The sequence below is a fragment of the Leucoraja erinacea genome, chromosome 3 (assembly GCF_028641065.1).
Source record: "Leucoraja erinacea ecotype New England chromosome 3, Leri_hhj_1, whole genome shotgun sequence".
Classification (NCBI taxonomy): Eukaryota; Metazoa; Chordata; class Chondrichthyes; order Rajiformes; family Rajidae; genus Leucoraja; species Leucoraja erinaceus.
In genome coordinates, this window is record NC_073379.1 from 53,911,159 (window position 1) to 53,937,412 (window position 26,254).

The window sequence follows — 26,254 nt, forward strand, 5'->3', positions numbered from 1 at the left end:
GCCATGTCCCTTTTCATACCTTTTTTGATGATTTCACCAGGATAACGCCTTTTTCACGATTGAGTGCCTAAATCAGCCTTTTTTTGCCTTTTCACTAAAAGGTTGTGCTATTTTCTCTTGTTGTACCGTGATTACAATGATGTTTTCTATGTTAACATGTTAATATTAATGTTACTATTAACGTGTTATCATAGTATTACTTACAAAAAAACTTCCACCACCAGTGCAAAACCAGGGCACCACCTACGGTCGTTCATTCGTTCGTGCTGCTGCCCGCTGGTTCACTTTTCTCCAAGATCTATTTAAGAAAGAACTGCAGATGCTGGAAAAAATGCTGGAGAAACTCAGCGGGTGAGACAGCATATATGGAGAGAAGGAATAGGTGACGTTTCGGGTTGAGACCCTTCTTCAGACTGATGTGGGGGACGAGAAAAAAAATGGAAGAAGCAGAGACAGTAGGACTAGAAGGAGAGCTGGGAAGGGGGAGGAGTGAGAAGACAAGGGCTAAGTAAACTTAGAGAAGTCAATGTTGATACCTCTGGGATGTAGACTACCCAATTGAAATACCCAAGCTTGTCTCCTCACTATGTTTACTGCTAGCTCCGGTCGCAAATCTGAGTTTGAGTGACCTGTGCAAGGCATTCATTGATGCTGGAATTCCACTGTGGAAACTGGAAAACAAATCTCTTAGAGTTTTTTTAGAGAAATAGACAAAGGAACATATACCAAGTGAGTCATCATTACAGAAAAATTATGTTGACAGCAACTTCAACATTGTTGTGCAGAAAATGAGAGATGAAGTTCCATGCAACAAAATATGGATCTCAATAGGCGAGACAACAGATGTTGTGGGGAGATATGTTGCCAATGTGGTCATCGTTACACTGGAGGCAGGTCAACCATCAAAGAAGTATTTGGTGACATCGGAAGTATTGGATAAGTCAAACAGCTCAACTATTGCTCAGTTGTTTACATCTTCACTTGCTGTACTTTGGCCAGAAGTTACAAAACACGAGAATATTCTTCTGTTGGTGACAAAGTTTTATTCCCCAAAATGTTGCATTAGCTTAGCTCAAGGACTTTATAGAATTGCCAAGCACATGTACGTAGCTTGTTTCCAAATGTTGATCGCCTAGTTTCCAATGTCAAGAAAATCCTCAGAGTACCATCACATGTGCAATTGTTCAAGGAAATGGCACCTGAGATTCCGCTACTTCCTCAGCCCGTATTGACTAGGTGGGGTAAATGGCTCTCTGCTGTACTCTACTATGCTGCAAATTTTGAAAAGATAAAATAAATCGTCAACTGTTTTGAAGAAGAATCTGCTGCAGTCAGGATCGTCAGTGAAATCATGCAGAAAAAGTCCCTCCACTGCGATCTTGTGTTTATTGCTAAAATTGAATAAATAAATAAAATGGAAAAAGGAAATGTGCTCCAAGCACAGGAGACATTTACAGGCTGTGTCAGTCCGATGCTTGTGGCAGCAACACCTGGTTCAGGGTTGCGTTATAATATCTTCTGCTCAGAAGAAGGGAAGCAATACCTGGCTCAGGGTTGTATTATGATATTTCTCACTCAGAAGAGGGGAGCATTGGAGATTCTTACATAGGTGACTCCAACTATGTGGATATCGATAAGGAAATTGAATCCCTAAACTGATGCGGGATATGCTTCATTTTTAATTATATGAAGGAGCTACCGGCTTTTGTCACATATTTGCCATTCCTTTGGGGATAGGAGATTCACTGGAGGAAGATCTGGCTAAAGTATCTGGGAAATATGCCAGTCCAGATAACTGCCAGACTTTTGGATGTTTCCATAAGTCAATTTCATCAGTTGGGATATCCCAGTGATGATATGTAGGCAACGAAATTATGTCAGCAAGTCCAAAACCACTCTGAAGTCATTACGGCCTTTTTGCAAGTCAGTAGATGGATTGCAACTCTCGGAAGTGCAGGAAATTGCATTATCACTTCTCTGTAATAGCCAGTAGGGGCTGTTGCCTTTGCTAAATGCTATAAGGCATGAGATAATTCCCAAAATGGTTCATTTTTACAGGGCCAGTAACGTGCAGCCTGCATTGTATCTCTTCAGAGAGGACTTATGTAGCAAGTTGAAGACTTGCAGGGGGAATTTAAGGCGGCTGCGGGGGTGGAGTACCATTCTAGGTGGTTAAAGCTCCAGTATTCCGGTGGGTTTTCACCCTGTATTCAAGGAGCAGGAACCGCCATTGAAGCTCCGGAAAGGGGCAGTCGGGAGTCACTAGCTGGCCTTGCAAGTACAGCTTGTTGAACCAGACTTGCAGTAACGGCAGGCCTGACCTGTCCAGTGAGTCGCTGAGGCTCCGAAGGAGCAGCTGGCCAAAGGAACAGCCTGTCTAATCTGGCTGGGAATAAACTGGTAGTGTGGCCTGCTGAATAAAGCTCCAGCAAGGCTCTAAGAGGCTGTAGGCCGAAGAGGTAGTTTGTCCCATTCGGCTCAGGAATGTTGGCAGGCGTGCCTTGCACAGCAATATCGCTTTTGAGCTCCGGAAACGAGCTGTTTGGCAAGCGTGAAGCTGAAGATGTGGTCAGACAGGGTCTGCAATGGAACTTCGCTGAAGCTCCAACAAGCAGGTTGACCCAGATTCAGAGACCCTGGCAGGTAAGGTCTCTTTATTAACCTCCGTAAAACTCCAAAATGGAGCAGTCTGTCGGCCTGGGTTTGGATTTACTGGCAGCATGGGCTGTCTAGTACCTTTCACTGTCTCTGGAGAAGATCAGGTTGATGCAGAGGCATTGGCAGGGTGCCTTGCATAGCAACCTCTGTAAGTTCCAAGTAGGAGCCGCTTGGTTACCCTGGTTCAGGGTAGACCATCTTGGAACTGGCTGGAGATATGGGTCATATTGACCAGGGGAACACTGCCTCGACATCTGTGATTGAGGTTATCAGGCTGCTCAGTAGAGTAAAGTAGTTGAAGTTTCCCTCAACTCATACCCAGTTTAATTTTTCTGCCCAGTTAGTGGATTTGCCAGTTCATTGGAAACATCATTGCCATCCTCTCTGGGATAGGTAGCTACCAGCAGGAAGCCGGTCTGGCATGTAGCATTTTTATCTGGCCTGCAGGTTCATGGTGTGAATAAAAAATGTATATATAATCTGTAGACTCTCGATACCACTATTCCTCATTGAGTGGCTGGTCGAAGAGATTGTGTTGCGCACACTGGCGACTCAGACAGGTGGTTTCAGTCACAGGACTGCGGAGCAATTCCTGGTTCAGGCTTGCATTATGCTATTTTCCACTATGAGGAAGAACGCTGAGGATTTATGGTGACTCTGACAGTCAAGAGTTGACAGGGAACTCGTATTCCCACATCGTGGATGCTGTGTTCAGCTCTAGTCATAAGGTTCTGATTATATGTTACGGGCGAAATAAATGAAGAAATAGACATGCATCTTCCGCGGCAAGAGAAGCCAAAAATTTCCATTTGTACAGTTAATAGAGGAAACGATGGTTCCAAATGGAATCAGAGACATCTCACAAAGGATGAGTAGTCTGCCCAAGATCAAGATGGGTATATTTCTGATATTTCTCAAGATTGCAGAAACGTGGAGCATGCCAAATCAGGTTAGGATTTGGCTAGTCTGATCATGTGTTTGGATACCCAGTTTAAGATTGGATGATTGGCTTTCAGCAATTTCGCGGATTCAGAGAATTAGGGCCTCTATCGATCTGGGAGATGCATACTTTGCCATATCTATCCACGAGAGGCACAGATATATCTGGTGTTTTGATAACAGAGCCAGTGGTGGAAGGTTTAGGCTCAATCTAAGGGTTGTCTTAAGGCCTAGGCTATTTACAAAGATTTCAAAGCTGCTGCTGCTCTACTCAGATCAAAAGGGCATTGTGTCATCGAGTTTATAGAAGACATGCAAAATTTGTAGCTGATAAGACTCAGGGGTTTTATCAGTAGATGCCTCTTACAATATTAAGGATGAGGCAACATGAAATTTAATAATGCCAACTTTGCCTATTCATTCAGGGTGTCCATGATAAAGGTGGCTGAAAGAAGGTCCTATTTACTCGGTCACGAGTGATGGCTGGTGCAGCCTTTTCTCGGGCAGCTAGCTCTGCACGATTGTATGGGAAGTTTGTGAACAAGACATGTGAGCTACTTGTAAAAGGAAGTAACAGAGGTTTGTGTTTCTTTCCAACCAACACAGCCAGACCCCAGTCTACAAAGAATGGACCCTGCACCCTCTCCTTCCCTTTCACCACTTCACACCTACTTAAGGCAAGACTCCAGTATGAAAAGACTGGACCCCACCTCAACTAACACTTCACACCCACTCGCAGCCTGACCTCAGTCTGCAAAGACTGCGCCTTTCTGCACCCACCCTCTTCCAGTCACCACTTCACACCCAATCACCCACACCCTCTGTGCTGCACAACATAATTTATCCAATATCAACAATAACAATAGAGGAGGTGGAGAGGCTTTTCAGAGGACAAAAGAGCCGGAAATCTCCCGAACCTGACAATGTTTCCCCCTCTACCCTTAAGCTCTGTGCCAAACAGCTGGCACCGGTCCATACAGACATTTTTAACCAATCCCTGCAAACATGTACTGTCCCTGCCTGCTTCAAAGTCTCCACTATTGTCCCTGTACCCAAAAAGGCAAGGATTACTTGTCTTAATGACTACAGGCCTGTCGCACTGACCTCTGTAGTCATGAAGATACTCGAAAGGCTTTTGCTGGCCAAGCTGAAAAATATCACAAAACCCCTGCTGGACCCTCTGCAGTTTGCATATCGGGCCAATAGATCTGTGGATGATGCAGTCAACCTGGGCCTGCACTTCATCCTACAGCACCTAGACCGCCAGGGGACTTATGCGAGGATCCTGTTTGTTGATTTTAGCTCTGCATTCAACACCATTGTGTCAGAACTACTACACTCCAAACTCTACCAGTTGACTGTGCCTGAACCCCTCTGTCAGTGGATCACCAACTTCCTGGCAGACAGGAAGCAGCATGTGAAGCTGGGAAAGCACATCTCGGACCCGCAAATGCTCAGCATAGGAGCACCGCAAGGCTGTGTACTTTCACCTCTCCTCTACTCTCTCTACACCAACGACTGCATCTCCACAGACACCTCTGTCAAGCTTCTCAAGTTTGCGAACGACCCAACCCTGATTGGACTGATCCAGGATGGGGAGTAATCAGCCATCACGTTCTCCATCATAGTCTGGTTTGGCTCAGTCACCAAGCACAACACCTGGCTGCAGCGAATCGTCCGCTCAGCAGAGAAGATTATTGGCTGCAACCTTTCCTCCATTGATGAACTGTACACTGCAAGGGCCAGGAAGCGAGTGGGCAAGATCACCTCTGACCCCTCTCACCCTGGCCACAAACTCTTTGAATCACTTCCCTCTGGAAGGCGACTCTGGACAGTCAAAGCTGCCACAGCCAGACATAAAAACAGTTTTAATCCACAAGCAGTTGCTCTACTCACCAGCCATAAATCTGTAGCCTCCCTTTGATCTGGTATTTTGTTGTTCCACATGCTTGATCAATGGTGTTTTATCATTCTTATTATTAATGTTTAGTGTTTTCCAAGTCATTCGTAACTGTCACTGTATGTCATGTTGTTACTTGAGTACCTGAGGAGCACCAAGGCAAATTCCTTGTATGTGAATACTTGGCCAGTAAACTTACTTACTTACTTACTTTCAAAAAGCCTAGACTCATAGTAGCGTGCAATGTATATCAGTAAATTATTATGCAGATATTCATGTACTGTATTCCTAATGGGAGCAGTATCCTTTAAGTTGATTATGCTTTTAGCAACTGATTTCAGCACAAAGAACACAGTCTTTACTCAATCTCTGGCTCGGTCTCTGGGTCATAACTGACATGAGGGTAGCTTGTTATGGGAATGATCTCATAAAGCAAAATGGGCATGGTTGCGTACAATTTGGAGTTGACAGCATACCCACCAGACGGAGATTGGGGGTGTTATTACGTATACAGGTACACTGAGCTTGCTAGTACCCATGAGATGAAGGATAGTTTCTTCATTGTTATTTAATAGTTTTCTCAAGAGATTGCTGATGGCTCATTAGCAGCCAATAGAATGGATATTTCCATTTGATCATTATCTTGCAACAGCAGGAGGCTTACATAGTGCATTTTCAGAAGTTATAAAATTGGTTGAATATGCCTGGATGTTTGCAGATAGAATTCTGAACAGTGTTGCATGAGTTATTGTCTAACTCAAAGCCAATTGGGACTGTGGTCCGATTAAGAGCAAAGGCCATGTATGCAAGTTATCATCATGGTGTTAATAACCCATGTTTTTTCTACCATTTATGGTTTATCTGATAAAGTGTTTCACAAACAGATTGGGTTACTGCATGAAACCACAGAGCTTTGAAGGATTCACGTAGTCACTCACGTGACTTCGATATAAAATAGAAAGATTAAACGAAAACTTACCATTTGAAGTTTTATCTTAATTTTATGAGAAGTTGAAGTGAGGGATTACGTGCCCTCCACTCCAAACCCTGATTCTCATAAAGATCATCCGGTAAGTCTAGGGTCGTTAATCTTTCTATAGTTTAAGTCCGTACAACTGGTCTGTGGCTTCATACAGTTGCTTTGAGGATTAACGCGCATGCGGGCTGGCGGGCTCTTCACGTAATCCCACACTTCAACTTCTCATAAAATAAAGATCAAACTTCAAACGGTAAGTTTATGTTTAATCTTTCTATTAATGTACAGCATGAATTGCAACATAAATCCCACATTAATCAAGACACTACAAAAAGCAACAAATGAGTATCTCACCAATGCATTGTAAACTATTGCTCATTGAGCAAAGCATCCTCTGACCCAAAGTAAAGAGATGAACTCTCTTCACATTTTCTCCAGTTAGTTTGCAATCTTTCTCAATAACTTTAAAGTATGGAGGAATATATTTTGTTGTGCATACCAGTGTTCTTGCAGACCCAGTAATTACTGCTAGCCTGAACTAAACTGTAAATGTGTAATGGTCAACAACGCTGGCTCTCTGCCCACCTTCACACAGAAGATCACGCATCAAATCAGTAACTGGCTCTGTTTATCCTCAGCGGAAACAATTGCAGCCTGTTTCATTGCTTTGCTTTATTTTTAAATCGGCTTTAAATTCAAAGCACATCTGTCAGGTAATAGAAGAGGTGAGGACCGATCGGAGGTACTCCTCAGAACCGAACATCAAATTTCACTACACCAATTGGTGTATGTGATAATAAATGTCCTTTGTATTCTTGTATCCTTTGTAAAATGTAGCAGCAGCTAATGAGGTTTGACTCTTTCGAAGGAGGAGATGGAGCAAGATCTTGCACAATCCAGAGGATGGGCCACCATCTGTCTTTACAATTTTCAGGCATGGTTCATTGGACAAATACTTTGCTCTTTGCCCTATGAACAAACTTGCCAATTAAATCAGCTTTGTTTAACTTTAAACATAGAAACATAAAAAATAGGTGCAGGATTAGGCCATTCGGCCCTTCAAGCCTGCACCGCCATTCAATATGATCATGGCTGATCATCCAACTCAGTATCCTGTACCTGCCTTCTCGCCATACCCACTGATCCCTTTAGCCACAAGGGCCACATCTAACTCCCTCTTAAATATAGCCAATGAACTGGCCTCAACTACCTTCTGTGGCAGAGAATTCCACAGATTCACCACTCTCTTGTGTGAAAAATAATTTTCTCATCTCGGTCCTAAAAGACTTTCCCCTTATCCTTAAACTGTGACCCCTTGTTCTGGACTTCCCCAACATCGGGAATAATCTTCCTGCATCTAGCCTGTCCAACCCCTCAAGAATTTTATAAGTTTCTGTAAGATCCCCTCTCAATCTTCTAAATTCCAGCGAGTACAAGCCGAGTCTATCCAGTCTTTCTTCATGTGAAAGTTCTGCCATCCCAGGAATCAGTCTGGTGAACCTTCTCTGTACTCCCTCTATGGCAAGAATGTCTTTCCTCAGATTAGGAGACCAGGAGATTAAAGATTCAGACGTGAGATGACAGTGTGCAATTTTACTTTACTCACATTTCTAATGGGACTTTGTTACTAAAGAGATAATAATGGGGCATTTGGATAACAGTAAAAGGATTAGTCCAAGTCAACATGGATTTATGAAAGGGAAATCATGCTTAACTAATCTTCTGGAATTTTTTGAGGATGTGACAAGTAAAATGAATGAAGGGGTGCCAGTGGATGTCGTGTATCAATACTTTCAGAAAGCTTTTGATAAGGTCCCACACGGGAGACTCGTGACTAAAATGAGAGCACATGGTATTGGGGGTAGGTTGTTGACATGGATAGAAAATTGGTTGGCAGACCGGAAGCAAAAGAGTAGGAGTGAACGGGTCCTTTTCAGAATGGCAGGCAGTGGCGAGTGGAGTGCCGCAAGGCTTGGTGTTGGGGCCGCAACTGTTTACCATATATGTATTAATGATTTGGAAGAGGGAATTAAGAGCAACACTAGCAATTTTGCAGATGACACAAAGCTGGGTGGCAGTGTGAACTGTGAAGAGGATGTCAGAAGGTTGCAGGGTGACCTGGACAGGTTGAGTGAGTGGGCAGATGCATGGCAGATGCAGTATAATATAGATAAATGTGAGGATATCCACTTTGGGCGGCAAAAACAAGGGGGAAGATTATTATCTCAATGGGGTTAGGTTAGGTATGGGGGAGGTACAGCGAAACCTGGGTGTCCTTGTACACCGGTCACTGAAAGTTGGCGTGCAGGTACAGCAGGCAGTGAAGAAAGCTAATGGAATGTTGGCCTTCATAACAAGTGGATTTCACTATAGGAGTAAAGAGGTTCTTCTGCAGTTGTATAGGGCTCTGGTGAGACCACATCTGGAGTATTGTGTACAGTTTTGGTCTCCTAATTTGAGGAAGGACATCCTTGTGATTGAGGCAGTGCAGCGTAGGTTCACGAGATTGATCTCTGGGATGGCGGGACTGTCATATGAGGTCAGATTGAAAAGACTAGGTTTGTATTCATTGGAGTTTAGAAGGATGAGGGGATTCGTATAGAAACATATAAAATTATAAAAGGGCTGGACAAGCTAAATGCAGGAAATATGGTCCCAATGTTGGGCGAGTCCAGAACCTGGGGCCACAGTCTTAGAATAAAGGGGAGGTAATTTAAGACCGAGGTGAGAAAAAACTTTTTCACCCATAGAGTTGTGAATTTATCGAATTCCCTGCCACAGAGGGCAGTGGAGGCCAAATCACTGGATGGATTTAGATAGAGCTTAGGGGCAAGTGGACTTAAAGGATATGGGGAGAAGGCAGGCACGGGTTATTGATAGGGGACGATCTGCCATGACCACAATGAATGGCGGTGTTGGCTCGAAGGGCCGATTGGCCTCCTCCTGCCCTATTTTTCTATGCTTCTATGTTTCTATGTTTGTCATATTACACAAGAGCTCATTGCACATTTTTGCTTTCAAGGTATGGCTATTGTTGTCAGACTCTAATTGCTCTTCAAGTGCCTCTTTATCGTAATATTGCCTTCCTCAATGATTTCTTTATTATCACATGTATCAAGGTGTAGTGAAAAACCTTTTTGATTACGGCTCAGCAAGACTGTCACCGTACATAAGCGCAATCCCCCGTTACAGAATGTACAGAACAGCCCACTGTCTGACTCTGACTCTGGCCATGGAGGAGGCCCAGGACAGAAAGGTCGGATATGGAATGGGAGGGGGAGTTGAAGTGCTGAGCCACCGGGAGATCGGGTTGGTTAATGCGAACCAAGCGGAGGTGTTGGGCAAAGCGATCGCAAAACCTGCGCTTGGTCTCACCGATGTAGAGCAATTGACACCTAGAGCAGCGGATGGAATAGATGAGGTTGGAGGAGGTGCAGGTGAACCTCTGCCTCACCTGGAAAGACTAATGATCCTTGGATACTACTCCAGTCTGATCCTTCTCATTGCTTAAATTGACTGCTGAACAGAGGATCTTTGAACAAGGGTATTTACTCCAACTCTAGCAGCAAGGAGTTTGCCCTACACATGCCAGATATAATATCCATGTTCGTAGTAGCATCACTGACCTCTGATCATGATTTATATACACAAGTAAATACATTGCCACCCCACATCTCATAGAGAATAAACACCTCATTATTTCTCCAGTAATTCACTGGAATGTCAGGCTGGATTCATGGGCTCAGGTCTTTAAGTGAGATCTCAGCCTTCTGTCCTAGATTTTTACCTTGGAAGAATTAGTTACAAAGAATTACCTTTTGTCCTGGTGGAATCAAGCTATGATTGTTCTTCAGGTGATAATTAATTGCTTTTCTAACATCTTTTTCCTTCATGTTATGAAGCAGAGTTGGCGAGACAAAGTTCTCAATTCCCCAATCCTTCCTGTAAAAAGAAATAACATTACTTCAGAATAATGTTGTAGAAAGAGCACTGTAAACATGACGTTGTAAATGCTTCAGTGATAGTTTCCTCAATAGCACGGCAGATCTGGGGAGAGAAACATGTCCACCAGAACCATTTGGAATCCTAAGAGTGCCCCACACTGCAACAGTGACAATTGGAAATGTAAGCATTAAAGTTGATCAAACATATTGACAACAGATTTTTTGTGGTCCATCACTTTAAAGAATGCTCCTTCTGAAACCTGGTTATTGAGAACAAGTTAAACGGTGTTACAAATTGTTGATTCTGTGATCCAGCTATCCCAACCAGTGATGTGATAGAACGCTGGTGAATTGGGGTTACAGTTCCACGTCAGACCTGGGCTCCCTCCTGAAGCAGCCCACTTGCTTAAAAACCACACCACAGAATCAAGGAAATGGATCTTTGTCATAAACAGCTCGCCTATGTGTTATTGAAATCACCGATGAGTCATCCTCTCCTGATTGAGACAAATACAGGTAAAATCATAGTCCTCACATATAGTATCACAGTCAGGATCGAGCCCAGGTCTGGCGTTGTGAGGCAGCATCTTTATCAGCTGTGCACTGTAACACTCTTTGATCATTTGGTCCTAAGACTTCAACTGACATTTGGAAATGTTATAATATGCTCACAACTCTGTCGTTATTGTATCGTGTGATCCCATGAATTGTTGTAGATGAATTGGATGGTTCATAGAGAACTGATACTTTGTTTTCAGATGATGTTACCATGTGGGAGCATGTAGGTAAGACATTTTAGGGAAGTTAACAACAGGTCATGAAATGACACCAGAGGTAATGGTGCAGGCATGTACAAAAAAGTAATTACTGCTCATTCTCTGAATAGCTACTACTGACAGTGTTATAAAGACTGAGAACGATAGGTATGCACTCATTTTAATGAGGAGCTAGACCAGGTGCAGACCCATTGGGCGCCGTCCCCCAAGGCAATATTCCACCACTGACCCATAGCCCCCAACTGCGCAGGTGCGCCTGACGGGGGCCGTTGTAACGCCAGAGATCCCCGTTGTGACGCGAGTCATGGCAACCCACCCCCAACTGCGCAGGCAAGGCCGGCAAGTGCAAGCACGACTGTGACATTTTTAAAGTTCAAAATATAAGATCAATGTGAATGCATATCACTCTCCTCCTTCAGTCCCCTATTCCCCTCCACCATTATCCTCCCTCTCCCCACCCTTCACCAACCCTCCTCTGCTTCCTTCCATCACCCACTCCCTCCCTTCCTTCCTCTTCCCCCTCCCCTCCTTCACCTCCCTCTCACTTCTTCTACCCTCAGTCACCCCTCCCTCCCTCCTTCAATAACCCCTCTCCCTTCCCTACCCGACTCCTCTCCCCTATCTCCCTCACTCCTCACCTCCCCCTATCCCACTCCCACTCCTCACCTCCCCCACTCCCTCTACCCCCCACTTCCTACCTCCCCCACTCCCCCTCCTCTCCCTCTATATCCCCTCCTCCTCCACTCTCCCTCCTCACCTTCCCTACTTTCCCCTCCCTCTCCCACTCCTTACCTCCCCCTTATCCCACCTCCCACAATGAAAATCGCGATTTTTTTGTAAATATGAAATCTCCCCCCATCCCACACCCCCCCCAATGAAAATCACAATGATTGTTTAATGAAATTCTCAATGAAAATCATGTTTTTTCTTTAAAATAACCTAAACACAAAGTTAGCTGTTAATGAAAACGGAAGAACGTGATTAAAACTGAGTTTAAAAAAAAACAAAATCAATGTCAATGTAAATCGTGATTTTTTAATTTAAATGAAATTCGGGATCCCATTGTGATGTCGAACGCAGCTGATGGAAAAGTAGTTTTGTAAAGTGTTTTTTGTAAAGTTCAAGATGTCAATAACTTGCAAAATATAACATCAATCTGAACGAAACTTGGCCATTGCACACCACAGGACAATGGTGAATAAGGTGGGCCAAAAATTGTAGCACTATTGTGTACCGTTCCAGAACTCACACATACAAACAACCAACCAAACAAACAAACAAGATGATAGTTTTAGTGATATATATATACTAGACCAAGTGGGACCCGTTGGGTCCCTGCCAGATGGGAGGTCTGGACCTCCAATGTAACCCGTTCCCCCAATGTAATATTCCACCTTTCACCCATAGGCCCCAAGGGAGGCCTGGTCCCCCAACGCAACCCGTTCCCCAAGGCAATATTCCACCACTCACTCATTTTCCCAATGCAATATTCTACCACTCACCCATAGCCCCCAACTTTGCAGGAGATGCTCATTTTCCCTTATTCACCCTCCCTCATTTTAAACTTTAAAAAAATGCAATTGCACTTGCTAGCTAGCAGAACTTGGTGTACTGGGATAGCAACATTGTTGCGAGCAGGGCTTTGTGAGTCCGTGAATCTCACAGAGAGTTATGAGTCTGTGGAATTCTCTGCCTCAGAAGGTGGTGGAGGCCGCTTCTCTGGATGCTTTCAAAAGAGAGTTAGATAGAGCACTTAAAGATAGAGGTCAGAGGATATGAGGAGAAGGCAGGAACGGGATACAATTGTGGATGATGATCCATGATCACATTGAATGGTGGTGCTGGCTTTAAAGGGCCAAGTGGCCTACTCTTGCACCTATTCTCTATTGTCTATTGTCTAATCCCATTGTGACATCATAGCTGTAAGCACAGGGAAGATATTTTTCTCAAATTGGGGTTTTGTTAATTAAAAAATGTTAATAACATAAAATTTAACATAAAACTGAATGAAACTTGATTTAAAAAAAACACACCACAAGTCAATTGTGAGTAAGGAGGTGCAAAAATTTTAGCACTATCATGTATCGTTTTTCAGGATCACACACACAAAAGTAAATCCAAAGGGTTTCTACAGCTATATTAATAGCAATAGGATAATAAGGGTTAAAATTGGTCCATTAGAGAGTCAGTGGACAGCTATCTGCAGAGCCAAAAGAGATGGGGGAGATATTGAACAATTTATTTTCTTCGGTATTCACCAAGGAGAAGGATACTGAATTATGTGAGGTGAAGGAAACGAGTAGAGTAGCTATGGAAACTATGAGATTCAAAGAAGAGGAAGTACTGACACTTTTGAAAAATATAAAAGTGGATAAGTCTCCAGGTCCTGACAAGATATTGCCTAGGACATTGAGGGAAGTTAATGTAGAAATAGCAGGGGCTATGACAGAAATATTTCAAATGTCATTAGAAACGGGAATGGTGCCGGAGGATTGGAGTACTGCGCATGTTGTTCCATTGTTTAAAAAGGGTTCTAAGAGTAAACCTAGCAATTGTAGACCTGTTAGTTTGACTTCAGTGGTGGGCAAATTAATGGAAAGGATACTTAGAGATAATAGATATAAACATCTTGATAAACAGGGTCTGATTAGGAACAGTCAACATGGATTTGTGCCTGGAAGGTCATGTTTGACTAATCTTCTTGAATTTTTTGGAGAGGTTACAAAGGAAATTGATGAGGGTAAAGCAGTGGATGTTGTCTATATGGACTTCAGTAAGGCCTTTGACAAGGTTCCACATGGAAGGTTGGTTAAGAAGGTTCAAATGTTGGGTATTAATGGTGGAGTAGCAAGATGGATTCAACAGTGGCTGAATGGGAGATGCCAGAGAGTAATGGTGGATGGCTGTTTGTCAGGTTGGAGGCAGGTGACTAGTGGGGTGCCTCGGGGATCTGTGTTGGGTCCACTGTTGTTTGTCATGTACATCAATGATCTGGATGATGGTGTGGTAAATTGGATTAGTAAGTATGCAGATGATACTAAGATAGGTGGTGTTGTGGATAATGAAGTAGATTTCCAAAGTCTACAGAGAGATTTAGGCCATTTGGAAGAATGGGCTGAAAGATGGCAGATGGAGTTTAATGCTGATAAGTGTGAGGTGCTACATCTTGGCAGGACAAATCAAAATAGGACGTACATAATAAATGGTAGCGAATTGAGGTATGCAGTTGAACAGAGGGATCTAGGAATAACTGTGCATAGTTCCCTGAAGGTGGAATCTCATGTAGATAGGGTGGTAAAGAAAGCTTTTGGTATGCTAGCCTTTATAAATCAGAGCATTGAGTATAGAAGTTGGGATGTAATGTTAAAATTGTACAAGGCATTGGTGAGACCAATTCTGGAGTATGGTGTATAATTTTGGTCGCCCAATTATAGGAAGGATGTCAACAAAATAGAGAGAGTACAGAGGAGATTTAGTAGAATGTTGCCTGGGTTTCAGAAACTAAGTTACAGAGAAAGGTTGAATAAGTTAGGTCTTTATTCTTTGGAGTGCAGAAGGTTAAGGGGGGACTTGATAGAGGTCTTTAAAATGATGAGAAGGATAGACAGAGTTGACGTGGATAAGCTTTTCCCATTGAGAGTAGGGAAGATTCAAACAAGAGGACATGACTTGAGAATTAAGGGACAGAAGTTTAGGGGTAACATGAGGGGAAACTTCTTTACTCAGAGAGTGGTAGCTGTGTGGAATGAGCTTCCAGTGGAGGTGGTGGAGGCAGGTTCGATTTTATCATTTAAAAATAAATTGGATAGGTATATGGATGGGAAAGGAATGGAGGGTTATGGTCTGAGTGCAGGTAGATGGGACTAGGGGAGAATAAGTGTTCGGCACGGACTTGTCTGGCCGAGATGGCCTGTTTCCGTGCTGTAATTATAAATATGGTTATATGATACTAAGATAGGTGGTGTTGTGGATAATGAAGTTGTTTTTCAAAGTCTACAGAGAGATTTAGGCCATTTGGAAGAGTGGGCTGAGATGACAGATGGAGTTTAATGCTGATAGGTATGAGGTGCTACATCTTGGCAGGACAAATCAAAATAGGACGTACATGGTAAATGGTAGCGAATTGAGGAACGCAGTTGAACAGAGGGATCTAGGAATAATTGTGCATAGTTCCCTGAAGGTGGAATCTCATGTAGATAGGGTGGTAAAGAAAGCTTTTGGTGTGCTGGCCTTTATAAATCAGAGCATTGAGTATAGAAGTTGGGATGTAGTGTTAAAATAGGTATATGGACGGGAAAGGAATGGAGGGTTATGGTCTGAGTGCAGGTAGATGGGACTAGGTGAGAGTAAGTGTTCAGCATAGACTAGAAGGGCCGAGATGGCCTGTTTCCATGCTGTAATTGTCATGTGGTTGTATGGTTATATGGTTACATCTGCACATAGAAACAAACAAGATGAGAGTTTTAGTAATATATAGATATAGTTAATTTCAGCATAGTTTGAGGTCAGCTTTTAAGCACATCCAAAGCAAAGCATGTGGCCATGTTGACTCACTCAATATACTTCATGGAGATTTTCTGAGACTGCTTGGAGCTGAGGATGCATTCCTGAATCTGCAATGCTGCGAGGCGGATTGCAGTGTTGCATTTCATCTCCATTGCAAATTTCTCCTGCAGTACGTCATTGCAACTCTGTAAATGAGAAGTTCATTAGACATTAGCTGCCCAATAAAGGACCAAAAGAAATTTGCTGTAATCCATAAATGATATCATAAAATCAAACAACACAGAAAGAGGTAATTTAGCCCATTGTGCCTGGACCAGTTTGTTGAAAAAGCGATGCAGTTAATTCCATTACACTTGATTTTCCTGTAAAAACTGCACATTTTCTTTTTGTGAAATATTCAAGTATCTTATCATAATGATGATCAAATTGGCTGACCCCACCATTTGAGACAATGAATTTAAAACTTTGTTCTGTAAAATAAATCTTATTCTCCCCCTTGTTACTTTAGTGTTGTTTTAAAACTGCAAGCTTGAGGACCAGCACCTCACCCTTTGTCTGGAATGCAACCTTCTGGACTCAAAATTTAATTCTACAACTTGTGGTAACGAGATTTTTCTATCTGCATCAGTCATCTATCTGTGATGTTGACAACACTTGTCTTTTTCTCCCCTTTTCATCCTTTTTTCCTCTGGGAGTTTATAGCCTAAACCCAAAATCACTCTGGTATTACCCTTTTTAAATACATTTCCCCTTCCCCACATTTTAGCAGCTTAAAATACATCCTTTGTCTACTTCCCAGTTCTGACTAAGGGTCATCCATCTGAAATGTTTATTCTGTTCCTCCCTCCATAAATATAGCCTGACCTGTTGAGTATTTCCTACAATTTCTGTTTTATTTATACTTAGATTCCAGTAACTTCCACTTTTTAATACACAAAAAAAATTGTACAAAAGATTAGATAACACTTTAACACCCAGAAATAAAGCAGGGAGATTATTATTGCTAGTAGCTGAAATAGATTTAAAAGTAAAAGCCTCTAATGTTGCCAGAAATAGCATTAATATTGTGAATTGGGGAAAAATGACAGAACCATTGGAATGATCTACTGAAAATGGACTGGAGAGTTTCTGTAGATATGTGAAAAGGAATACGTCTGCAAAAGTTTATGATGCTCCTTTACAGACTCTGAATTAATGAATTATACTCGGGAATAAAGATACAAGGAACTGAAGATGCTGGATTACATGAAAAGACACAAAGTGTTCTGGTAACTCAGCGGGTCAAGCAGCATCTCTGGAGGACATGAATAGATGATGTTTCGGGTCAGGAGATGCTACCTGACCCGTTGAGTTACTCCACCACTTTGTATCTTGTTCTGGGGAAGAAGGAATTTGCATTGGGGGAAAATAATACAAAAAAGGTTAATAGGATGAAATGAAATAAAGCCCTAGCATGGCTGAATTATATCCATGTTCTTCAGAAACGCTGCCTGTCCCGTTGAATTACTCCAGCACTTTGTGTCTTTCTTTCACCTGATTAATTCTGGTTGGGGAGTGAAGTAGTGGCTTATCTTGTGAGAGGAGCTGAATGCACTGTACTCTCTTGGATGTAGAAGAATGCAAGGTGATTTCTTTAAATGTGCAAAATTCTGACAGGGTTGAACAAGATAAAAGCAGAAATTCCATTTCCTCTATCTGAAGTAAATATAACCAAGGTCATACTTACAGTGATCAAAATAAATTGTCATTCATTCATAGAAACATAGAAACATAGAAATTAGGTGCAGGAGTAGGCCATTCGGCCCTTCGAGCCTGCACCGCCATTTAATATGATCATGGCTGATCATCCAACTCAGTATCCCGTACCTGCCTTCTCTCCATACCCTCTGATCCCCTTGGCCACAAGGGCCACATCTAACTCCCTCTTAAATATAGCCAATGAACTGGCCTCAACTACCCTCTGTGGCAGAGAGTTCCAGAGATTCACCACTCTCTGTGTGAAAAAAGTTCTCCTCATCTCGGTTTTAAAGGATTTCCCCTTTATCCTTAAGCTGTGACCCCTTGTCCTGGACTTCCCCAACATCGGGAACAATCTTCCTGCATCTAGCCTGTCCAACCCCTTAAGAATTTTGTAAGTTTCTAAGTTTCAGAACAGAGCTATAAAAAAAACTTTCATTCAGAGGGCAATGAATATTTAGAATTCTGTATCCAGGAGAGCGGTGGAGCCTTATTCATCGAGTGTACTCAAGAGAGATATAGTGATTTTGAAATTAAGGAATCAAGGAATATAGGGTTAGTGGATTGAAGTGGCCCTTATGTAAAGCATCAGCCTTGATCTTATTAAATGGAGGAGCAGACTCGAGATTCAAGTGGCCTACCCCTGCTTCGATCTCTTATGTAGCTAAAAAATACAATGATGGGCGTTGAATTATGGCATCAATCTCCCACAATTAGTCTACCATAGTCCCCAATATGAGGCAAGGAGGATTCCACTGTTAGTGACCTGTAGGAACTGATAGTGTAAAGGTACCTTCTACTCCCAATCTTGCCACACTTAATGGCCTGTCCCACTTGGGCGTCATTTGCGCATCACACTGGTGATGTGCAAGGATTTCGAGAATCCCCAAATCCTGGGGCGCCGCAAGCTACCGCTCGTCACTGCCTATGCCACCACGCCTCACCACGCACCATGCACGCGTAATGCACGCCATGCACGTGCCACGATGCGCACGTCGTGCATCGTGACGCGTAAATGATGCAGCGTAAATGACGCGAAAATAACGCCCAAGTGGAACAGGCCCTTTACTGCTTGCATGTTTCAAATTAATCATGCTCTATCCTAAAAAATTAACTTCTAAAAGAAACCTCTCAAACTTTTATTTAAATAAAATAATACAATTTACTTCCATAGACACCCTTGGACCATTTTCCATAGTCACTCACTCAAATAGTATATCAACAGGTTGATTTTGAATCTGTTCCTAGCATAGTCATATTGTTTCTGAAGGGTTTACTGTGAATATTCTGCTCAAGCACATACCTGCACATAGAGGTAATTAAAGGTAACTGGATCAGCTTGTAAAACCACCAGAGGATCTCTTGGCAAGAAGCACACCCTGAAGATGCATTTATAGTCACGTGCTTCTCGCTTCTGTACGACCTATAACAAGGGCAGAAAACATTTACACTCACAAATGAATTATCACCATCACCTCCGTGAAATAATTAAGCTTTGTAATACAAAATATCCTCTCATTGGCTGAAATTGTGGCTAGGCCTTGTGTATCATCCATGACTAAATAACTCACATTAATTTATTAGAGGTTACTTTGGAAGTGAGGCCCATATTTCTTTGATACCATATAATTTTTAAACAGGTCAATGATGTTCAGATAAAAGCAATGCTTTCAGATTTGAAAAGATCTTTACTGTTTAGAAGTGGGTCATATTAAAAATACTAAATTCCATGTTGCTTAGTGGTCATTGAATGCATCAAAACTGATTTTGTCACATATTACATAGAAACGTAGAAAATAGGCGCAGGAGTAGGCCATTCGGCCCTTCGAGCCTGCACCGCCATTCAATATGATCATGGCTGATCATCCAACTCAGTACCCTGTACCTGCCTTCTCTCCATACCCCCTGATCCCTTTAGCCACAAGGGCCACATCTAACTCCCTCTTAAATATAGCCAATGAACTGGCCCCAACTACCTTCTAAGGCAGAGAATTCCAGAGATCCACCACTCGCTGTGTGAAAAATGTTTTTCTCATCTCGGTCCTAAAGGATTTCCCCCTTGTCCTTAAACTGTGACTCCTTGTCCTGGAATTCCCCAACATCGGGAACAATCTTCCTGCATCTAGCCTGTCCAACCCCTTAAGAATTTTGTAAGTTTCTATAAGATCCCCCCTCAATCTTCTAAATTCTAGCGAGTAAAAGCCGAGTCTCTCCAGTCTTTCTTCATATGAAAGTCCTGACATCCCAGGAATCAGTCTGATGAACCTTCTCTGTACTCCCTCTATGGCAAGAATGTCTTTCCTCAGATTTGGAGACCAAAACTGAACGCAATACTCTAGGTGTGGTCTCACCAAGACCCTGTACAACAGCAGTAGAACCTCCCTTCTCCTATACATAAATCCTTTTGCTATGAATGCTAACATACCATTTGCTTTCTTCACTGCCTGCTGCACCTGCATGCCTACTTTCAATGACAGGTGTACCATGACACCCAGGTCTCGTTGCATCTCCTCTTTTCATAACCGGCCACCATTTAGATAATAGTCTACTTTCCTGTTTTTGCCACCAAAGTGGATAACCTCACATTTATCCACATTATACTGCATCTGCCATGCATTTCCCACTCACTCAGCCTATCCAAGTCACCTTGCAGCCTCCTAGCATCCTCCTCACAGCTAACACTGCCCCCCAGCTTCGTGTCATCCGCAAACTTGGAGATGTTGCATTCAATTCCCTCGTCCAAATCATTAATATATATTGTAAATAGCTGGGGTCCCAGCACTGAGCCTTGCGGTACCCCACTAGTCACTGCCTGCCATTGTGAAAAGGACCCGTTTACTCCTACTCTTTGCTTCCTGTTTGCCAGCCAGTTCTCTATCCACATCAATACTGAACCCCCAATACCGTGTGCTTTAAGTTTGTATACTAATCTCTTATGTGGGATTGTCTGTATATTGTCACCTATTTAAAGTTGAGGTTTTTTCATGGAATTCTTTTCCCCTAATTGCTGGCATTCAATACTGATGCAACATTTTACAAAGGGATTAGATATTCCACATATCAGACATGGTGAGATCAACATTAGATAATATAGTTGAAAGAAGGTACAGGTAGATAAAGACAATGGGAAATCCAATTCCCCACTTTACGGAAGATAGATCTGACCCCCCCCCCCCCCCCCCTGCCCGCCCCGCCCCCCTCCCCATTCCCCCTCATGATCTGACCTCCCCCCCCCCGCCTCCCTCCCCAATGCTCTGATTTTCCTCATACCTGTTCTATTATCTCATCTTCGTGTAAGAGATAGACTTTACTAGCACTGAACCGCTCCTTCAAAACTAATGCAAAGTGTTCAATGCAGCGGATGGACAACTTTGATTTCAAGGTTAGAATGATATCCTGTGAATTAGACACGAATTGGGGATAAATTTAAATTAATTCTTTTTCTGAATTCCACAAAACACAATACCGGACAAATGCAACTACAGTATATAATCACAGGAGAAGTGCCTTTTCGGAATGAGATGTTTACATATTCCGATAGAGATTTACGCTGTGATGTCAAAAATCACCTTATCTGAAAATTTCATGCATTATTTCTCGAGTTATTTATGAAAATGTTCAAACATTTCAAATAACTTGGAAAATAAATGAGATGGTCTCGCTGATAACGTCACAGTGGATCTGACTGCCTGCCTCTGCTCGCGCTGCAAGTGACGTCACCCCTGTTCTGTCTTCTGTACTTCTTGGCTTCTTAACTTTCACTTCTTTAAATTTGTCACTTAGCGTTTTTAGACTGCTGCTCAGATCGTGCAGGAACAAAAGTGATGGTGGACACTGCCCAGTCCATCAGAGGTACAGATCTCCCCACCATGGAAGGGATCTATAGGAGGCATTGCGTCAAATAATTAAAGCCAGCAAAATCAAAGACCCACAAAGACCCTGTCCATGTTCTCATTTCACATCAGGATGAGGAATACGAATCTTAAAACAGTAACCACCAGATTTAAACCAATTTCTTCCAAACAACCATCAAGCTCTTAAACACTACACAACACTCACTGATACACTATGGACTCTCCTGGATAGCAGTAATGACTTCGGGCATTTTTTTGCACTATTATTGCAATCGGCTTTTATATTTTTATATATATAAATATGTGTATTGTGTTACAATCTTGTTATGCTGCTGCAAGTAAAAATGTCATTGTTCCATTCTCAGTACATATGATCAGTAAATATCCTTGACTCTTGACTGAAAGATTCAGATTCAGATTCAGATTCAGATTCAATTTTAATTGTCATTGTCAGTGTACAGTATAGAGACAACGAAATGCATTTAGCATCTCCCTTGAAGAGCGACATAGCAAACGATTTGAATAAATAATAATAAGTGTCCGGTGGGGGGGGGGTGGTGATTGGCAGTCACCGAGGTACGTTGTTGAGTAGAGTTGCCGCCCCCGGAAAGAAGCTGTTCCTCGACCTGCTGGTTCGGCGGGTAAGAGGAGACATTGGACTGGCTAGCCTTATATCATCTAAGTTTAGATGAATGTGAGATGTTATCATGAAACATATAAAATTCTTTGAGGCCTTGACTTAGATTAAGAAAGGATTTTTCCCTGGCTAAGGACCCCAGATCCAGGCTCAAAGTCTCAAGATAAGGAGTAAGCGATATAGGTCTGCATCTACCCCCCTCTCCCCACCTCCCCACCCACCCTGCATCACTCCATATGCTTGTAGCCAACAGCTCAAACATTGCTTTTCTGCCGACGCTGCTGGGTAGTTTACAGGTAAGATGAGCCCTAAAGCTCATCCACCCACGAAAGGGATAAAGCATCGCATTTGTGAGAGGAAAATCTGGTTGTGGTTACTGGTTGATTGCATGATTACCTGGAGAGTGTTGTGCCACCTGAAAATCTATAGGAGATGTGTAGGAGTGTGAGGGAGGCCACTCCAGCTTCCAAGATGGCTAGTGTGAAGCATGGAGCCCATCCTTTCCAAGTGGAATTGATGGCCAGCTCCAATGTCAACACTCGTAGATCAACCACAAGGCAGCATCTGATGATTGCGCTCTCAGCGTCTATTGCAGTACAGCAGGGGAAGCGCACCTGCCTGACATCAGGCTGCAATCTATGCTGATGCCAGATTTACATCCAAAGATGACACTTTGTCCTGAGTAATTCAAGTTCCTCCAGTTACTTTGCATTTGCTAAGATTTGCTATTGATAGAACCACCAACATGCTTTTGTTGCCTTAGCGATAAAGTGCATGTTCTTAGTTACTGGAAAATAACTATTCCCTGGATGTTGTCGTGAGAGAATAGCCAAGAATGATGCCATTCAATGACAAATGGAAATGGTTAGATTTTGATTCGCTGGACATTATCACTTTGACCTATTACTCCATGGTCTTATCCATATGTCCATCCCTTGGCTGTTTGTCTGAGCTTTCATTCAGTGGATTGGGATCATGGGAACTGCAGGAACTTAGGCAGCCCTGCCAGTGCATCAAGCAATGGCCATGCCAACATTGCATTCTTCTTCCTTTTCCTCTTACTTATCCTTTTCTCTTTTCCCTTTGAGGCAGTGAGGATGGGCTGAGTCATTAGTATTGGATGATGCAGATGCAGTAGGCAGGGATGAGTTAGATATCCGCTCTGAAGAGAGACCTACAAGATCGCAAGATGCCCATTCCGCAGTCCAGGAATCAAATTCTTTGTTCCGGGACTTGGAAAGTGTCTTCACTTTGTTTGTTGTGGCCCAGAGCTGTAGTCATATTAAATTCTGCAGAACTTCATATGAAGTGGTGGCATGATGGAATTACAGGCAATGCTAGCTTCTCACAACTACTGCGAGCGAGTGTGTTCAATGGTGATCACTGGCGCTGCTGATGTGCAGTTAGCCTATTCTCACTGTAATTGGCTAGCTTTACCTGGGCTTTCCTGTTCCCTGCCTCATCTCAAAGCCTAAGATGCATGCAACTTCATCTCTAATTTTCTGCACAACAATGTTGAAGTTGCTGTCAACATAATTTTTCTGTAATGATGACTCGCTCGGTATAGGTTCCTTTGTGTATTTCCCTAAAAAACCTCTGAGTAATTTGTTTTCCAATTTCCAACAGTGGAATTCCAGCATCAATGAATGCTTTGCACAGATCACTTGAAAACTCAAATTTGCGATTGGAGCCAGCAGTAAATATTGTGAGGAGCCAAGCTTGCGTATTTCCTACCTTCAGTTTATCTGCCGTCAACTTGTGTTTAGCTGTCTGTACATGCTAGGAGACGAAATATTTATTCTCATGATTCACCGCCTTTTCACAAGCTTTGCAAAACAGCACACAGTTGTCTGTAGAGAATATATCACTCCCTATGCAGGTGGTGGAAGTAGAATAATTAGAAGTACTTAAAGTGGAGGTTGATAAATGTTTAGATTGGGAAATAGATTGGGTATAGAGAAATAGCACAGAGGGCAAGTTGAGACCAGAAAAGATCACATTGAATGATAGAGTAGACTTAAAGGGTCTGGTGGCCTACTTCTGCTCCTGTTTTGTTGTGTTATTATGTGTGTGTGTGATTGTCCTATATTGTAAATAACTAGCACTTTACTGAGCAAAACCTTTAATGAAGAAAGAAAACAGCAAGGAGAAAGGTAACTACTTGCCTACCTTCACTGTTGTATTTTTTTCATATCTAAAGGCTTTAGTCTGTCCATTTTCCAAATACACCTTAAGGACATTAGGCATGAACAGAAGTGAGTTACCCTGTGAGGAAGAGAAAGTAATAACTGCCAAAGATATTCACGACAAGAACAAAGCAACGTCATACAATTATCTTTAGCTATCTCTGATACAACTGCTATATTGAAGGTGGAAGAGAGTTGGGGAGAAGGTGCAGGAAATAGGTCTCGAGCTAGCACTACTGAAATTCTAAGGATAAAATGAAATGGGAAGAGAGGGGAGCTGAAGACAATGATATTAATAAACCACAAAAATCCTACTTTGGGGGGGTGAAAGTTTCAGCAAATCCACCAACTTTCCCGAGACCCAAGAATATTCATCAGCTAAAAATAGGGTAAGACTCCTGGAATTTCACGTTCCTGACTTTACTCACCATCCTGTTGTTACGTTTCCATCTGCATCCATGGGTCCCAGAAAAGTCAGAAAATGCTGCACTGGTCCATTTGACCAATTGATATGGTCCATCCAGCGATTAAATCACTTTGAAGATACACAGCAGAGTTTGGAGTAAGGAAATGTGATTGTCCAGATATCTGTAGCTATGAGCTCAGTCTTCACCCATTTAGTGGCAGAAGACCTGTCACCCAACCTATTGCCCAGATCTCCGGACAGATAGTAAGTCTTGACCTTGTTTAGTTTTGCACGTCTATCTGGTGCCAATTCCTCTCACTGCTCACATGTGATACATGGCTGGGTCAACGTTCAGAAAACAAAAAGTAATGAGTGGTGCAAAGGGCAGTTGACCCACCTTGGTGGGAACGAATCAGTCCTCAGTGGAGGAGATACATTGTCTGTTCCAGGCAGCACGACTGGTAAAACACATGCATGGTTCCATTAAAGTTGGAATATTAATGGTCAAACATTATTTTGTATAATTTTGGAGCTCTGTGCAACCATACCCTTATTTATTTTAAACAGTTTCACTCTGGTTTGATATTAAAAGAAGTATTTCTGTTGGAGAGAATGCTCACAGTTACCTAATAATTACCATCAACCATTTTAACTTTAGGGAGCTGGGGTACATCCAGACAAAAGACCAGCATATCAAGGAAAAACTAAAGTTCTTAGACTGGAAGCATTTGGCTCTAATGGTAATGATAAAGATGAAGTCAGCAGTCAGCCAAAGACATGCAGGAGGCACAAACCTGTGTAAGGCCATTGACGATCACTTCTTCAGCAAACCGTACTTTGACTGGGTTGCTTTTCAACCTGGCTCGTTTTTCTTCAGTAATAAATGATGATTTGGGCCCCTGAATATAACAGAAGACACTGTAATCAAAATCATGGCATCGCTGTGGGGAACGTGTTGCACTGATGTTCTGGGATGAGACTGAAAATTAGAAGTCAAACTGCATTTTTAACATTAGTGTATAGACGATGATTCATGTTGTCCAAAGTTGTCATTCTAAATTGATGCTAACAAATCAAGAAAATAATTTGTGAAATCAACTCTAGGTCTTTTGCTCCCATTGAATAGACTGCACTGCTCCAAACATTCAATGACTCAACCAGACCTGTCAAGGTCAGAATAATTCACCTTACTCATGAATCTGCCTCATTTTCAGTGTACACGTACTTATTGTTATTTTAGCACCCCCATGCCTCACATTTTACACATTGCTTTGCAAATATTCGACCATGCTAAGAGAGGAACATCATGTTGTTAAAAAGTGTTTGTGTAGGTATATGACTAAAATGTTTACACACTGACATGATTCAGAATCAAACGTAATTATTTTTGGAGACTTTTCCAGTTGCACCGGAGCAACTCTGGCAGAAGTTCAGAATACTTCAGCAAAGCATTCGACAAGGTTCCACATGGTAGGCTGCTCTGGAAAGTTAGATCGCATGGGGTCCGAGATATAGCTGAATGGATAGAAAATTGGTTTTACGGAAGGAAGCAGAGGACGATGGTGAAAGGTTGCTTCTTGGACTGGAGGCCAGTGATTTGTGGTGTGCCTCAGGGTTCGGTGCTGGGCCCATTACGGCATGTCACCTATATCAATGATTTGGATGTGAACATACACAGCAAGAATAGCAAGTTTGCAGATGATACAAAAGTGGATGGTTTTGCAGATAATGAAGA

The 26,254-nt window shown here is 42.5% G+C and overlaps 2 protein-coding genes across 2 annotated transcripts in view; one reads left to right on the plus strand and one right to left on the minus strand.

Moving 5' to 3' along the window:
* The window catches only part of LOC129695600 (zinc finger and BTB domain-containing protein 5), a 413,756-nt gene that overhangs the window by 165,980 nt on the left and 221,522 nt on the right, over positions 1-26,254 (plus strand). The gene's annotated exons all lie outside the window — the stretch shown is intronic.
* LOC129695607 (FERM and PDZ domain-containing protein 1) overlaps positions 1-26,254 on the minus strand; it is a 96,519-nt gene that overhangs the window by 45,489 nt on the left and 24,776 nt on the right. The window contains exons 5-10 of the mRNA XM_055632713.1: positions 25,314-25,418; positions 24,097-24,192; positions 20,707-20,832; positions 18,740-18,859; positions 15,748-15,884; positions 10,289-10,415 (exon numbers count right to left, since the gene is read on the minus strand). Of these exons, the coding sequence (XP_055488688.1) occupies positions 10,289-10,415; positions 15,748-15,884; positions 18,740-18,859; positions 20,707-20,832; positions 24,097-24,192; positions 25,314-25,418 (711 nt within the window). The remainder of the gene's footprint in view (positions 1-10,288; positions 10,416-15,747; positions 15,885-18,739; positions 18,860-20,706; positions 20,833-24,096; positions 24,193-25,313; positions 25,419-26,254) is intronic.